General features: G+C 45.8%; 1 protein-coding gene across 8 annotated transcripts in view; it reads left to right on the top strand.

Moving 5' to 3' along the window:
- The window catches only part of TNS2 (tensin 2), a 146,321-nt gene that overhangs the window by 44,801 nt on the left and 86,777 nt on the right, over nucleotides 1-14,743 (top strand). For all 8 annotated transcript variants that reach the window (XR_003855568.1, XM_029595050.1, XM_029595052.1 and 5 more), the window contains exon 4: nucleotides 11,073-11,111. Coding sequence is in view for 7 of the 8 variants with exons in the window: in XM_029595050.1 (XP_029450910.1) it covers nucleotides 11,073-11,111 (39 nt within the window). In the remaining variant the exon portion in view is untranslated. The remainder of the gene's footprint in view (nucleotides 1-11,072; nucleotides 11,112-14,743) is intronic.

Raw genomic sequence — 14,743 nt, forward strand, 5'->3', positions numbered from 1 at the left:
AGAGGCTGGGGGTAGAAAGCAGCACAAGGAGGAGGAGGAGGAAGGAACAGCGAGCGCTAGGGAGAGGCGGCTCACTCCGGGAAGCGGTGTTTGGGCTTGCACTACGAAGCAAGATCTGGGCTGTGCTGGATGAGCCTAGCTTTGCTAAAATCCTACCTGCTTTGAAGAGGATCGTGTTATTGGAAACCACAGTCGGCAGAGAGAGGGCACTGCTGGAGGGAAGCTGACATTGCCCTGCATATCCAGCTCCTGTCCCATCTCACCCCCCTCCAATCTGGTTGGTTTCTGTGCATGGGGAGGTGGTAAATCCCAGCTGCAAAGTTTTATGTCTGTGTACCTTGTGGGAGCAGTGGCGTGGCCTTCCAGTACCTCGAGCTGCATGTGCCTGGGCCCCTGGCCTACGTTCCTGGACAGATCCCGTCTCTTTAAGGCTGCCAGCCTCTCACCCCGCGAGTAATTATAGCCCTGCAGAGTTGACTTTGGAACTGAGCCTGGGAAGCAGCTGGAGTGAGCTGGGCCCTTGGTTTTGCTCTTGACTCGGTCGGGGATCCTTTCCGGGAAAGCAGGGCCTCAGGTTGGCTGCATGGCTACAGCCTCCCCTGCTCTGCCCAGGATGTACTGCCCTCCACTGCCCTTGACACCTCCAGCAGGTAACGTTACACATCTCTCCCGACGCTGGGATCGGGCAGTGGTGCAGATGCACAGCTGGATTCCCAGTGTGGTTGTCTTTGTATTCTTCTGTGACAGCATGCTAAAATGCATTTACCTATTTGTGACTTCTCTGCTTACAAGCTATTTTTGTTGTTGAAACTTTTGCATGTCTTTCATTTCTGCTGGATAAAGTAGTGTAGTTGCTGTGTTAGCCTACAGCCATAAACACGGATTCCTATGCATTACTGCACAGTGAAATTAGATCTGAATGCTCCACATGTGGTGTCTTTGTTTTTTAAATCTATCAGAAATTAAATGACTGTCTTCATTCACTGATACACATGACTCAGAAAGAGCTTCAGAGGCTATAATAATATTTATTTTTTTAATTTATAGTCTACCTTTTGTGATTGGTCAGCTACTTGGCAGATCACATTCAGGTACCATGTGTATTTCCCTGTCCCCAGCTGGTTTACAAACTAAGGGGTTGATACAAAAAGCTGAACATTAAAGCTGTGCCCTAAAATTCAATGTGCAGTTTCCGAAGGTGCAAGCTAATGAATTTTTTAAATTCCAGATGCAGTCAACTAATGGTATGCTAATGCATTGGAGGCTAAAAAATGCACACAAACCAGAACATGTAGGCAAAGAAAAGACAGTGCCCAGAAGAACACGTTTATGCGCAGAAAACATGGTTTATGTGCACAAATCTTATTTTATGGATGGAAAACATGATTTATGCTCATAAAACATGCTTTCTATGCATAAAATCCCTACTCTGGAACTCCAGCTTCCGCCGCAGACTAACCATAGCCTTGGGAACTTAATCCCTCCTTGGTCTAGGAGTTAGGTACCCAATGCTAAGAAAACACAAGGTAAGCCAGCACCCCTTCTGTGCTCAGAGGAGTGATAGCTAATGCTGTCATTAGCATGGGTTTTCCACGGGAGGGCACTAAGCTGCATGCACAACTGATGGTTAAACTGTGCCCTGTGCTAAATGCACTTTTTTTTTTTTTTTTTTTTGCATCGGCCCCTAAGTTAATACTTGAAACAACAGAGGATGAAGTGACTTGCCTAAAGGCACAAGGATGTGAACCGTGGCTTCCCTTATTCACAGCCTGCTGCTCTAACCACCTGACTACTCCTTCTGACCATGCTTTCCTGGCAGTGAAGGAGCATAAAAAAAAACCACAAAGAGAACACCGAAGGTAGAATGAGCTGCTCCACATTCCAGAAGGAGGCTCTCTGTGGAGAGAGAGACTGAGATGATATCCAGCATTGCTTTGGTTTAGAAGTGAGGTTTATTTCTGTCATGGTACACGCAAAACAAACCCATTGGGAGGCACAGTTACCTCAAGAGGAAAACTAAGTTATGCAGTCACCTTTTACCGGCGGATAGAGTGTTGGGAACAAAAGGACCAGGATGGGGACTGGGAGGGAGGTGGGGATCTGCAGACACACAGAGCCTCAGTGTTTCAGGTGCAGGATAAGACGCTGCTTATCAGCACTTCCTTTCACTCAGTCTTGCTGGCCGGTAAATGGAGAGGCCGTTCCCAGTGAGTGAAGATAAGCAGCGGGATAAATCAGTTAATGTGAATGAGAAAAAAAACATATTATTTTCCTGCATGTAGCTAGAGAGAAGGATTGTAAACTCCTGCATGTTTCTGTATGGTGCTGCATATATCTGCATATCCAGCATATATCTGCATATCCAGCATGGCTCTCTGCTTCTACAGCAGGGGAGAAGAAAAAAAAAAAAAACCAACAAGGGCTGTACAACATAGTCTAGGTAAAACAAATAAGCATGGGTGTAGCTTGCTTATCGCGGCAGTTACTGCCCCTACTACCCCTAACTAATCAAGCTTGATATTTCACTTGCATGCAGCTCCATCACTGCTCTCTACATTAATGGTGGGAGTGGAAGGGGAATAGAACCAAGAGCTAAGAGAAACAGATAAGAATGAGAGAAAAAATGTGTGAGGCTTGCTGGGCAGACTGGATGGGCCATTCGGTCTTCTTCTGCCGTCATTTCTATGTTTCTATGTTTCTATGTTATGCGGTTGTACAGAGAGATCCTACCCACTTTCTCTCTAGGGCCCTTTCTCTCTAGGGCCCCATGTTCTGTCACGCTTTCATTGAAGAAGGTAGAGGGAGTTGGAGGGATTGGCAGAGATTGAGAAGGCAATGTTGCCTCAGGAGCAGTTCTGACTGGGATTTCACTCCCAAGTGGCTGTTTTGCGAACGAGACAAACATTCAAAAGAGGAGGAGGACTGGCCAGGTGGCAGTGCCCTGGTTCAGGGCTTCTGTTCATCGGGCCAGCCAGAGCCAGGGATGCTGTGGCAAGGGTAACCCCTAGCCCACGACTGTAGTGCTTCAGAGGGAGCTCTGGTGGCAATGCTGGGTGGTTCACTGCAATGACTGCGCCAGGCGAGGGAGGAAAGGGATAAAAAATAGTCTGAGCCATCATCTGCAACAACTTGGGGGTTCTTTCCCCCTGTTTTATATTCCCTTCCAACTCACTTTAGTTCAGTCATTGCAGCCACAGTCAAAGGCTAAAGGTCAGGGTTCAGGGCTGCTACCAGAACTCTGTGATCATAGGCCCTATATCTGGCCACTAGGTGTCGCCATTGCTCAATGACTGATTCCCTCCCTCCAGGGGCTGTGAATGCTGTCTTCTCAGCATCTTGAACACTGACCAGCCCAGGGAAGACCTGAGCCAGGAATCAAACTTGGGCCTCTCTACATAACACCACCACTGAGCTGCCGGGCTGGCCCTCACAGGGCTGTAGCTTTTGTCTTTATTTCACTATGGCTGTCAAGCTCAGTAAGATGCAAAAAGCCCTCTTGCAGGGAGCATTGGAGGTAGTGAAGGCACTGCAGTGCCAGCTAGACAGAAACATAATGAGCATTTCTGTAAGACTTTCTTAGGGCTTTAAACTTCCTTGGCAAAATGAGGCTCCCTCTGGAAGAAGAAGGCTGGAAGAGCTTTCATTGCTTCACTATAAGGATTAGCCAAAGTCAATGATGTGCCTGAGCTTAGGAGACCGCACCTGGCCTTCTTCTGAAGCTCCTGTACCTATCTGGGACTTGCGTGGCCTGAATCACTCTTACACTGCATCATCTTTGGAGAATTCTTATAATATTCCTATAAAATGTTACCTCATGATTTGTGAAGTATCCAGTTTTCTCCACAGTTCTCTAGAACTCTGCCTGTTGGAAGAAGCAGGGCGAGAACAGATGTAAAGGGGTCTGACTTCATTTCATCCCTGTTAGGTTTATGATGTGGCAGTTGCCGTTCCAGCTGTCATCTGCCATCTAATCCTTCGTGTCCTGCGAGCTCTGGCAGCCCTTCTCCCCCCCCTTCCTGATTCCTGTATTCTGTCCTGTAAGGGAGCTCCAGATGTTTGCAGCTGTTCCGTTGGGGGAGGCTTCCTCAGAAACTGATCTGTTCTATTTTTGTTTGATGGCGTCAGGATGCACAGACTTAGCAAAACAGTCCCAAAGCGGTGGTGGACATAATGAGACGAATAAACAACGTACACGGCTTCAGAAGATATCAAACGCTGCTGTCGGTGGGACAACAGTAAAATGTTTCGGGATCTTTAGCCTTGCTTTGAAGGTGAAGCGGTGATATTTCCCACAAGAGAGTAGGCCAGAAGCTGGGTCTGGGTATGAAGAATACTGCCTCTAGGCCTACTTGACTTTACGATGGTGAGCAGAAGTCTCTGGCCAATCTGAAATAGTGAGGGGGTGGGAGTCGCTCCACTTAATCCACCCCCAAGGCAGAGGGGACAGATTGGTTAAGAAGTTTCCTTTATTCTCTTCTTTGCATTGGGTTCATGGTGTCATTGGACTTGTGGAGACTGCAGTACACGAGAAGGCAGCCATGTGAGCCCATAAATATCCAGATTATTTCTGACCAGTTCTGTGTGTGTGTGTGTGTGTGTGTTTGTTCAGGATTTCACAAGAATGGAAAAGATGTGAAATTAGGATGATCAAACACTTTGAAAGAAACCCAAAAGGATTTAATAAGGACTTTGATTTTCTCGCCCATTATATCAGAGATGGGCCCTTTTCAGTTTTACTGTCTCATCATCACCTCTGTCAGCTCCCACCCCCTTGTCCTTCCTTTACGGAGCTGTAATGGCACAAGCAGGCAGCCTAAAACCTAGATGCTGCTGTACTATTTAAAGCTGGGGGAACTGCGCTGTTTCTTCACTGAACTGATGAGCAGAGGATAACGCTCAAAGGTTTGTCACAGAATGCAGTAAGTTAGTCCAAAAAACAGATATCATCTGCAACTCATTTGATCCTTAATTCCACATTTTTAAATCTAGGATCCCATAATTACCTTGGATTTGACTGGCAGCATGGAGCTGGGACTGGCAGCATGGAGCTGGGACTCTGGAAGATCCCAGTGGGAGAATCATAGGACATAGGAAGGTACAGGAGGGAGGTTCTGGAGGCCAAATTTAGGCATCCAAATGGCAGATAAAATTTAATCTGGACAAGTGCAAAGTGATGCACATAGGGAAAATAATCCTAATTATATGTACAAAATGGTGGGTTTGACATTAGGCATTACCACTCAGGAAAAATAGTCATTGTGGACAATACATTGAAATCCTCCGCTCACTATGCTGCAGCTGGCAAAAAAAAAAAAAAAAGCATATTTAATGTTACAAATTATTTAGAAAGGAATAGAAAATAAAACTGAGGATATCATAATGCCTCTATGTAGATCTATGATCACTGTTCCCTCTAAGCTGTGGATGGGTGGGCGCATGCCCGGGGGTAGTGAACTCTGCACGCACAGCAAAACATAGTGTGCACAAGAAATGCCAATATCATTTACATTATACTAGCATCTTATAAAATGACATAAAATGTTGTACACCAAGAGAATTTTTCCACACGCGGTCTTTCAAAAATTGGAGGGGATATTATTGTCTATGACGTGACCACCCCTGAGTATGGTGTGCAGTTCTGGTTGCTCCAGCTCAAAGATACTAGAAGAGTTACAGAAATGATATAGGGGTTGGAACGGCTCCCTTTATGAAGGAGGACTAAACAGGGTAGGGCTCTTCAGCTTAGAGAAAAGACGACTGAGAGGGGATGTGTTTGGAGGTTTATAAAGTTCCAAGTGATGTGGAAAAAGTAAATAGGACTTGATTAGGAACTCTTTCAAAACAGTACTAGGACTGGGGACTATACCATGAAACTAACTGGTGGTGGGGTTTAGAACAAACTTTAAAGTCATGTTTTCTTTTTCGGTCCGCACAAATTATGTGGTGGAATTTGTTGCCGGAGGATGCAGTCAAGGCTAGTAGTTTAGCTGTTTTTTGGGTTTTTTTAAGTTTAAAAACATTTCTGGTGGACAGGTGCATTGTCTGGCTTGAAAATCGGTGTGACTTACGTGCGGGTTTTGCCGACTTCCTTATGCGGGCTGTTTGAAAATTACCATCTAAGAGACCAAGTAAACCGCAAAACATCCAACTCAACAGAAGTCGAGATGTTCCCACTCCCTTAAAGATACATTAAGGTGTCTGGAGGCTTTGACTCCCCAGCATCCAACCAACCAACCAGAAAAGAAAATACCAAACTCCCAAGAAGAGCCTGGACCGAAAGCTTTCCCTTACACGTTTCCACAGAAACTGTGAGAGTCCGTCTCTCTCTCTTTATCTGACCAGGAGGAAAGGCCAAGGGAGAGCCTGAACCAACAAGGAAATCAAGGTCAGATAGGGAATGGTAAACGTGAGATTAAATAGGAACAAATGAAGTGCCAAGCTTGGGCCCATTGAGCCCGACATCCTGTCTCTGACGATGGCCAATCTGCGTCACCTGGAAATAGCTGGCAGATAGGGAAAGTCCATTCCATGTTGCTCTCACCCAGCAGTGCCTATCCCCGGAGCTAAGAGTTGTTGCGCACAGAAAGTCTGCTTCAAAACATGATCCCATCAACACTGCCCTGCCCAAGTTACACCTGCTATTTGGCGCGCACACACTTTTTTTTTTTCTTTTTCTGAAAAGTTTTATGCATATACTGCCAAATTGTAGGAAGCATGCAGGGAAATCCAAACCCTTCCCCAACTCTGCCACCGGGAACGCCTCCGCTCAATCCCGGCAAATTTACGCATGAACATGACATACGCTTGTAAGGTTCCCTGAACGGAGGGCGGGCAATTTTTTTTTTTAATAAAAGGTAATTTCTGTGCTGTTTTATGGGCAGAAATCCCTTTGGAAATTACCCTTCTTAGTAGGTGAGGTTTGGGGTATAGGTTTCCTGTTGGTGAACTCATAGGTACGTTCTGATCTTTTCCTGAAATCTAGATTTGGATGCCATAGATTCCCACTGTGTTAGTGAATGATAATGAGAAACATAGTTCTATTCCTGGTTGAGTTGAATGCTGTTAACGTAATCTCCTGGTGGACCTGACATTTTAGGTCCGTTTTTGGTTTTTTTTTTTTCTGTACAAGGGTGAGGAGGGGGGTAGAGAACAGATGTGGCCTGAAAGAGAGCGGTGATGATAGCCTGACAGAATGAAACATTGGAGGAGGAACTGTCTCCTATCCATTGCTGATCCTCCACAACTCAGAATTGTCCCATAAGATGAAGCAAGCACACCAGAGGTCATCACAGGATTCCGGCTGGTACAGCTCCCAGGAAACCATTAGATTCCAGCGGAATTCCAGCAGAGTTCATTCGAAAGAAAGTGAACTCTAAATACCAGAGAAGATAATCGGGCTTTGCTGCCGATGCTGAAGCGTTGCCATGCGAACATTCCATCTAAGCCCCAGCACGCTCCAGCCGAGAATGCTATGAATTTAGGGCAGATGTCAGCTCTGTGTGTCCTGGGAAACATCTTACATGTGGCATATATGCAGCACTTAGAAGAAATCGAGATGACTAGGAAGAGGACCCAAGGCAATTTGCACTGTTTTAGTGCAGAGGGAGGGAGCCATGAGTTCTGTGGGTAAGATACATCACCATATTCCTTTGGTGCAGTCACTGCAAAGTGAAAGGCCTGTGCCCAGTTCTGCTATCTTATTTTTCAAATTTGGAACTTTACTGAGGCTGGGTTGGTGTACTGATGCCGGCTCGAGTAGGGTGTGAAATGGGCCACTGTTCCTTTGTCCTTTCTTGGATGTTTGTCCACATCAGAAAGCCCAGTATATTCTTTGAGGCAGCATCAGGTTCCACCTATGAAAAACCAGGCACTAGAATAGCAGGGGTAAAACACAAATCAGATTTCTGGTGCATGGCAAGCGAAGTGGAATAGCAAAGATGTTGCAGGCTAGAACTGTGGTGCATTGTTCAGAGCTGGTTGTGCGTGGGTCTCAGTGCTGGAATAGCAGGGGGTGGTGCTGCAGGGCAGGAATGAAGCACATTGGCAGAGTTCCGCTGCAGAAACTGCAGCCGTGGAAGGCAAAAGATGAAGCAGATGCACAGTAGGTAGAAAGGAAGAGGCAGATGGTGAACTACTCACGTTTGGCAGTTCTTCTAAGCAGGGAGTGGGCTGTGATGGGTGAAGCTGCCTCCTGCTTCCATAGCTTTCAGCTGTATTGTTGGACTTGCCCTGTGAATTGAGACCTCAGCTCGGACACTGACTGCTTTGTTTTGTAAGCAGCTATGTGTAGGGCATTGATTGTCCAACCTGGCATTTTTCTCTCTAATTCACATTTTGACCGTGTTGCTTTGCTTGGTGCACAATGTTTGACTGATGTGTTAGCAGGCGTGTGCTTGTTGGCCAGGAGCCAAACGTAGTGGCACAAATCATCATCTGATTGCTGCTCCCTCCCATCCTCCCTCAGCAACTGGGTAACTGTACACCCAACACTTAGGAGTCAGAAAAAGTCTTCTTCGAGGCCGAACATTCCTTTCCTGGGCAAAGAGAGAGAGAGCAATGTAATCTGCATCCATTGTTTCTTCACTAGGCCTCATCTCCCAGTGGGTGAAAGATTGGAGCTTGTTCTGGCCTTAGCATAAACAAGTTCAACATTTGTAGGTGCTTAAGATGGAGATCTAAAGGAGGAAAAGTGAAGAGTGCTCAACAGTGGAAAGGCAGTGAAGCTGGAGAACTTTTAGGATGGACAAAGTGGAAAGAAGCTTCATGTTTCACTGGGGTAGAAAGAAGATCCCCCTCCTAAACATGGGGTTCTATTTTGATCAGGGGAGCTAAACTCATAAAACAGAGAACATGGCAGCAGATAAAGACTGTGTGGCCCAGCCACTCTGCCAGTCCACATCTGCTGCCTGGCTTTCCTATCCCTCGCAGATCTCCTGTGCTTGTCCCATGTTTTCTTGAATTCTGATATGGTCCTCATCTCCACCATCTCCTCAGGGAGGTTGTTCCATGTGTCCACCACTCTTTCTTTAAAAAAAAAATTTCCTTAGATTACTCTTGAGTCTACTTCCTTTTACCCTCAACCTATTACCCCTTGTTCTAGAACTCCTTTATTCATTGAAAGAGGTATGCCTGCAGTATATTTATTCCTTGGAGGAATTTAAATGTCTGTAATCCTATCTTGCCTGTCTTCCAGAGGTACATATGTTTAGATATTTTAAGTCCAAATGAGGTCTCACCAGAGACCTTTACAGAGCTAATATCAGCTCCTTTTTTCTTGCTGGCTATTTCTCGCCCTGTGCACCCAAGCATCTTTTTGGTTTTTGCCATCACCTGTTTTGGCCACCTTTAGATCATCAGATATGACCACCCCCAGATCTCTCTCTCTTGCTCTGTTCACAGAAGAATTTCACCCCTTGTACTGTACCACTCTCTTGGGTTTTAGAACCCAAATGGATAACCTTGTAATCTATCGTCCTCTCCTGATCAAACTCTCTAGTCTCCCAGTCAAAGAAATTGGTTAGCTACATCCAACAAGACCTGTAACATGCTGCCTCTGATCCTGTAATCCATCAGATTCCGGAAACTGCCACTATCTTCACAAATTCCCCCCTGGTGAAGGAATTTGCTTAATATTGGGGGTGCCCAAACCCCCACTGCAACCTCCGAGCTGGCACCTCTGCTCCCAAGAAGGAAGAGCTGGCCGCTCTGTGTGTATAGCAAGGCTGGGCCACCCCCTACCTTGTGGTGGGTTTTCAGGGAGGAGATCATTATAGACAGATCACACAACCCAAGAGTAATGAAAGGATAAGAAGTGCAACTGATCACGGGATTTTGGCCTCACCATAAAGATCTGAGTGCAGAATTGCATCCTGGGTCACAATATTTGTGGCTGTCGTGTAAGTGGGTGCGTGGTGCTGTGACGGAAATCTGGCTGTGTCACCATGCAGATGCGCACCCCTCTTGTCAGTTTGGAGGGATATTGATGATTCAGGCGGTCGTCATAAGCATGGCTGCTCAAGGGTGTGCTGTGAAACTCTTAACCGATCCTGAAATGTAGCTCAGTCTGGTTCTGTTCTTTTTGCACAAGATTTTGCTTGCACAAGGTTTTTTGTTTTTTTTTTGGGGGGGGGGGGGGGGGTGGGAAGGTGTTAAATTTTTTTTCCTGTGAAATTGTTCCCCTTCCAGAAATATCATGAAATGAAAGGTCTGGGCACAAGATGTACCATTTCGTAATTGCACATTGACCTGCAGGCTTGTTTTTGGTACTTTTAATTCTTTTGCTCTGTTTTGGATCTAAATGTCTATAGCCCCCATCCTCTCTTTCTCCTCCCACCCACTCATTCTTCAGAGAGTGACAGCTGGCTATGGGTGTAAAAATAGTGTCATCTGTACCACTTCCATCCTTGGCCCCCTCCCCCCCACCATGCCAAAGTGCTTATCAGCATGGGATCAGAGGGGCGGGGGCTGGGGGACTTCAGAACCTGAGATCCAGGCAGGTGAGAATGGGACAGAGTAAGGGAGCTGTGAAAAGACCTTCTGTCCCACGCTGGGTGAGGGGGGGTGGGGTGTGTGTGGAAAAGTCAGCTGTTTATATTTCTCTATATATAGAGCCTGGCCCACTTCACAGCTTCCAGGCCTGACTGCGGCATGCTGCTGCTGTGCCATGAATTGGGGCTCTGTGTAACCTATAGGCCTACCAAAGCCAACAAAAACACACGCCCAGCCTTTCCCTCCTCTTTTCAAACGGTGAGAGCCCTGCTGTAACAGGGAGCTCGCTGTCCCGGGCCTCGGAGAAGCCCTGCCAGTGAGGGGGGGGGGGGGGGGGGCATGGGGAAGGGCATAGTCTGGGTTTGGCTTTGCTCCTGGACTCTGCGTAATTGCACCGGCCATCGCAGCAGTCATTCTCTGCCTCAGCGTGGAGAGCTTCAGGAGGTCCTGTCCGAGCGTCTTACACCTCCTCTTCTCGAGCAGTCTTTTACGGTACATATCCCCCTCATTTCTTTTAGTTGCCCGCAGACAGTCCTCGTGGCTTTTCTGACCCTTTGACCGCCTTTATTTCTTTTCCCCTCCAGGTATCATCCACGTGCCAGCCACCACCCGCAGCTGAATTGGTAAGTGCCAGACTAAATCCTTTCAAAACCATCTGAAAGCAGTTGAGACATAATTGCATGTTGTGATTGATCGGGTGCGATCACATGACTGCATGTCGCAGTCCTTTTGGGCCCAAGCGAGCAGATAACCAATGGCCAAGCCGCTTTAGCAGTGCTTGATGACATCATCACAGCACACCTGGAGTTTGCTCTAATTTGAACCGTATCGGTTGAGCACAGGAAGAGAAAGAAGAAAAATTATGTTTTTTTTCAATTTGAATAAAAATAAGGGGTAGGCACACCAAAAAGTTCTTGAAATCAATATACCAAGCTGGAGGTTTGGAAATATACATGTCATTTCCACTGGCTTCTCATGGAGGTCAGGCGATAGATAACATGACTGTGATGTGAAACCTAAAATCTGGTGAAGCGGCAGACGATATACCTACCTCTGTACATATGTTCCTGATTTATGGTTCCCAGTTACATTTAATTGAGTTTATGAAAGTTCTCTTTAATAGTTTTCCTGTATACTTGTGTTAATGTATTCTGCCTTGAGGCGACTGTTTTAATGTATTTCCGCCCTGGAGGCGACTGTTCAGTTCCTTGTAAACCGGTACGATATGTATTCTTTACAGGAACATCGGTATATAAAAATTAAAAAATAAATAAATAAAAAAAAGTAAAAATGCCAGACCGGATACACAATGGATTTGGATTTGGATTTGAAAAGTGTCGTTTGGCGTGCCTGACCCTTTTTATATTAGATGTTTTATTGAAGTTCAGAAAATCTCAAGCAGCAGGATCCATTTCCAAAATGCTTTCCAGATTCTAAGATCTTATGTAGGTGGATAGAAGTGCCCAGTGCAGTTGCGCTATGCTCTCCTGCAGCACTGCACTTTTGTGTAAAGTATCCACGTAGCAGGAATGCAATTTTATTTAATTGCACCTCAAACGTGTAAATAAACTGGTGCTCACTGAATGACAACTATCCTTGCCGTAAGCAATCCACCTACCTGAGGGCTCAGATGTCAGGATATGGTCTGAAGGGTTCTTAGGAATGTGAAACCTGAGTTCAGTGATAAGAGACTAGGCTTGTACTCCTTTGCCCAATTGCCAGCTCTTCCACGAAGAGCTAAAGAAACAAACCTTGACACTTCCGTAAAGAGGTGTGGAATTTTGCTAGAAAGGAAAAACAATTGTCTCCGGATCCAGTGGCATGTATCATATAAAAAACAGGATATTTATTAAATATAATTATCTTCATGGTGATTTATCAAGATTCACACAATTTCTCAAGCATCTTTTCCCCTCCCAAAACCCTGGGTAGGTTACTTATTGTTTTCTTGACTTCTCTTTAAAGTCAGATTCCTAGAGCAATCTTTCTCCTCCTCGCACCACTACTGGTTCTTTCTGCACTTTTGCTGGCTCTAAAAGTATTTAAAACATGAGTCCTGCAACCCTCTGAGGCTCGTAGCTAGTCTGGACAGACTCCACGTTGTAAATTTTAAGATAGGAGTCACATGCCTTATATGTGTCCAACAATGTAAATCTTAATTATTACAAACACAGCAGTACCTATTTCCATTGATGGAGGCTAACATTAACACTGCATACTAACAGACATAAACAAGTCTGCTTTTCAAACACTAACTTGGAATGAAAGGATTTCAAACAGGAGTTCTGCAGCCCTCGGAGGCGTTATTTAGGCCTGCAGCTAGCCTGGCCCAGGGTCTCAGCAGATCGAACGACAGCCCTTGGTTGAACTATGAGCAGTCGTCAAATTCAGGGACCGATGCAATAGCATGTGGATTAAAATTGAGCTCTGAAATTCAGTTTCTTAACATACAAGTCCAAAACTATTTTTAAACTCTCAATACAGTAAGCTAATATTGTGCCAGTGCATAACGAGTTAAAATAGTGAACTGACTGGAAATGTATGCATAAACCTGTTAAAATGTGCGCGCAGCACCGGCTGAATGCACATTTTAACTCGGCGAGCCTCTCAGATGTGATTTAAGCATACAAAACTAATGTTTTGGGACATACGGAACACAGACCAATCCTTAACTAATACAACATAAAGGATCACAAATTTAGAAACACAAGCATGCAAAAAATGAAATGGAAACCCAAGAAGCCAGACTCTTCATGCAATGCAATACCAGAGAAAGAGAAGCAGATGCCTTTCCTCCTGCACTGAGCAAAATGCAAGATATAAGAAATGCAAATTATAAAAGCTGACATATTTCACTCTCTAAAAACTAAAAATAAAATATTTTCTTTCCTATTTTTGTTTCTGGGCAGTTTATTTTTTTATTGGGGTTGGTCTTGGTTTCTCTTTTCAGCCTTCTCCTATATTCATTTCCAAGGTCTCCTTTCCATCTTCCATTTCTTTTCTTTCTTTCTGTTTTCTACCCTTCCTTTCCTACATCTGTCTGACACTGCTATTTTTCTTTAATCTTTTTTGTCCATTTCTCTCTTCTGTGTCTCTATCCATTTTTAGCTAAATTTCACCCCATTTTCTCACACTGTTTAACCTTCCAATCCTCAGTATCTCTTTTCATTTCTCAACCACCTACTAGCTTTCCATCTCCTACTCTCATTCCTGTCTATCTCTGATTCCTTTCCTGTCCTCCTCCCCCCCCCCCCCCCCCCCGTCTTTTACTAACTCCCTGGTCCTCTGTTTCCACCCTCTGTACTCACCCCATCCCGACTCTTATCTCTCCTCCCCTCACCAGCACCAGCTGCTTCCCCGTCCCGCCTTCCCTCCCTGCCTCAAGCTCATTCTGTCTCCTACCTCATAACCAGCTTCCTATTATCCCTCTTTCACTGCCTCCCCAGCCCCATTCCCATTCTCATGCCTGTCATAGACTCATTGCTTTCCTGTCTCACACTCCTCCACAGCACCCCCATTTCTTTTCACTGCTTCTTGCCCTCTCTTCAGTCCTCCAGGTCGTTCACACCACCTATCAATCCTACCCCACCCAACATACCTTCACTTGTATCCTCCAAGTGCTGAGTCCCCACTGTCCCACTGCGTCCCTGCTCGGCCCCTCCAACTCTATTTCCAAGTCCCCAGCCTCCCTGCTCTCCCAGACTGTCATCCAGTCTGAGCCCATATCCTCCCACTACCCTCTCCCCAGTCCCCGAGTCCCATTCTTCTCCTGCTCTCCACCCTAGTCTGTGAGTCCTTGCTCTCTCAGATTCCTACCCAGACTCCTGTTCTTCCCCAGTATCTGAGTCCCATTGCTGTCATGCTCTCCCCCCCCCCCCCCCACAATCAATTTCTGAATACATCCTCATCCCCAAATCTTAATTCTTTGATCTTGTTCTTCCCTTTTGCCAAGGAGCTTCTGACTAAAATGCATCCCCACACCCCTACCCCAGTGTGGCTGCAGTTCTGTTTCGGGCTTGGGTGCTCTTTCCCTCTTCTCTCCTGTGGCCTGTATGGTTGAAGCAGGAGCCGTTTGAACAGTGTTCATTTTGTATCTGGCTCACTCGTCTGCCTTGGAACTGCACAGGACCTGTACACAGTAAAGGAGGGGAGCACGATACAGAGGGGGGCACATGATAGGGGGGAGAGGAGAGAGAGAAAAAAGTGTACAATGGAGGAAGGTGTAGAGACAAAAAGCTAGAAGGAGAGGAAAGAG

Source organism: Rhinatrema bivittatum, chromosome 3 (assembly GCF_901001135.1).
Source record: "Rhinatrema bivittatum chromosome 3, aRhiBiv1.1, whole genome shotgun sequence".
In the NCBI taxonomy this organism is placed as follows: Eukaryota; Metazoa; Chordata; class Amphibia; order Gymnophiona; family Rhinatrematidae; genus Rhinatrema; species Rhinatrema bivittatum.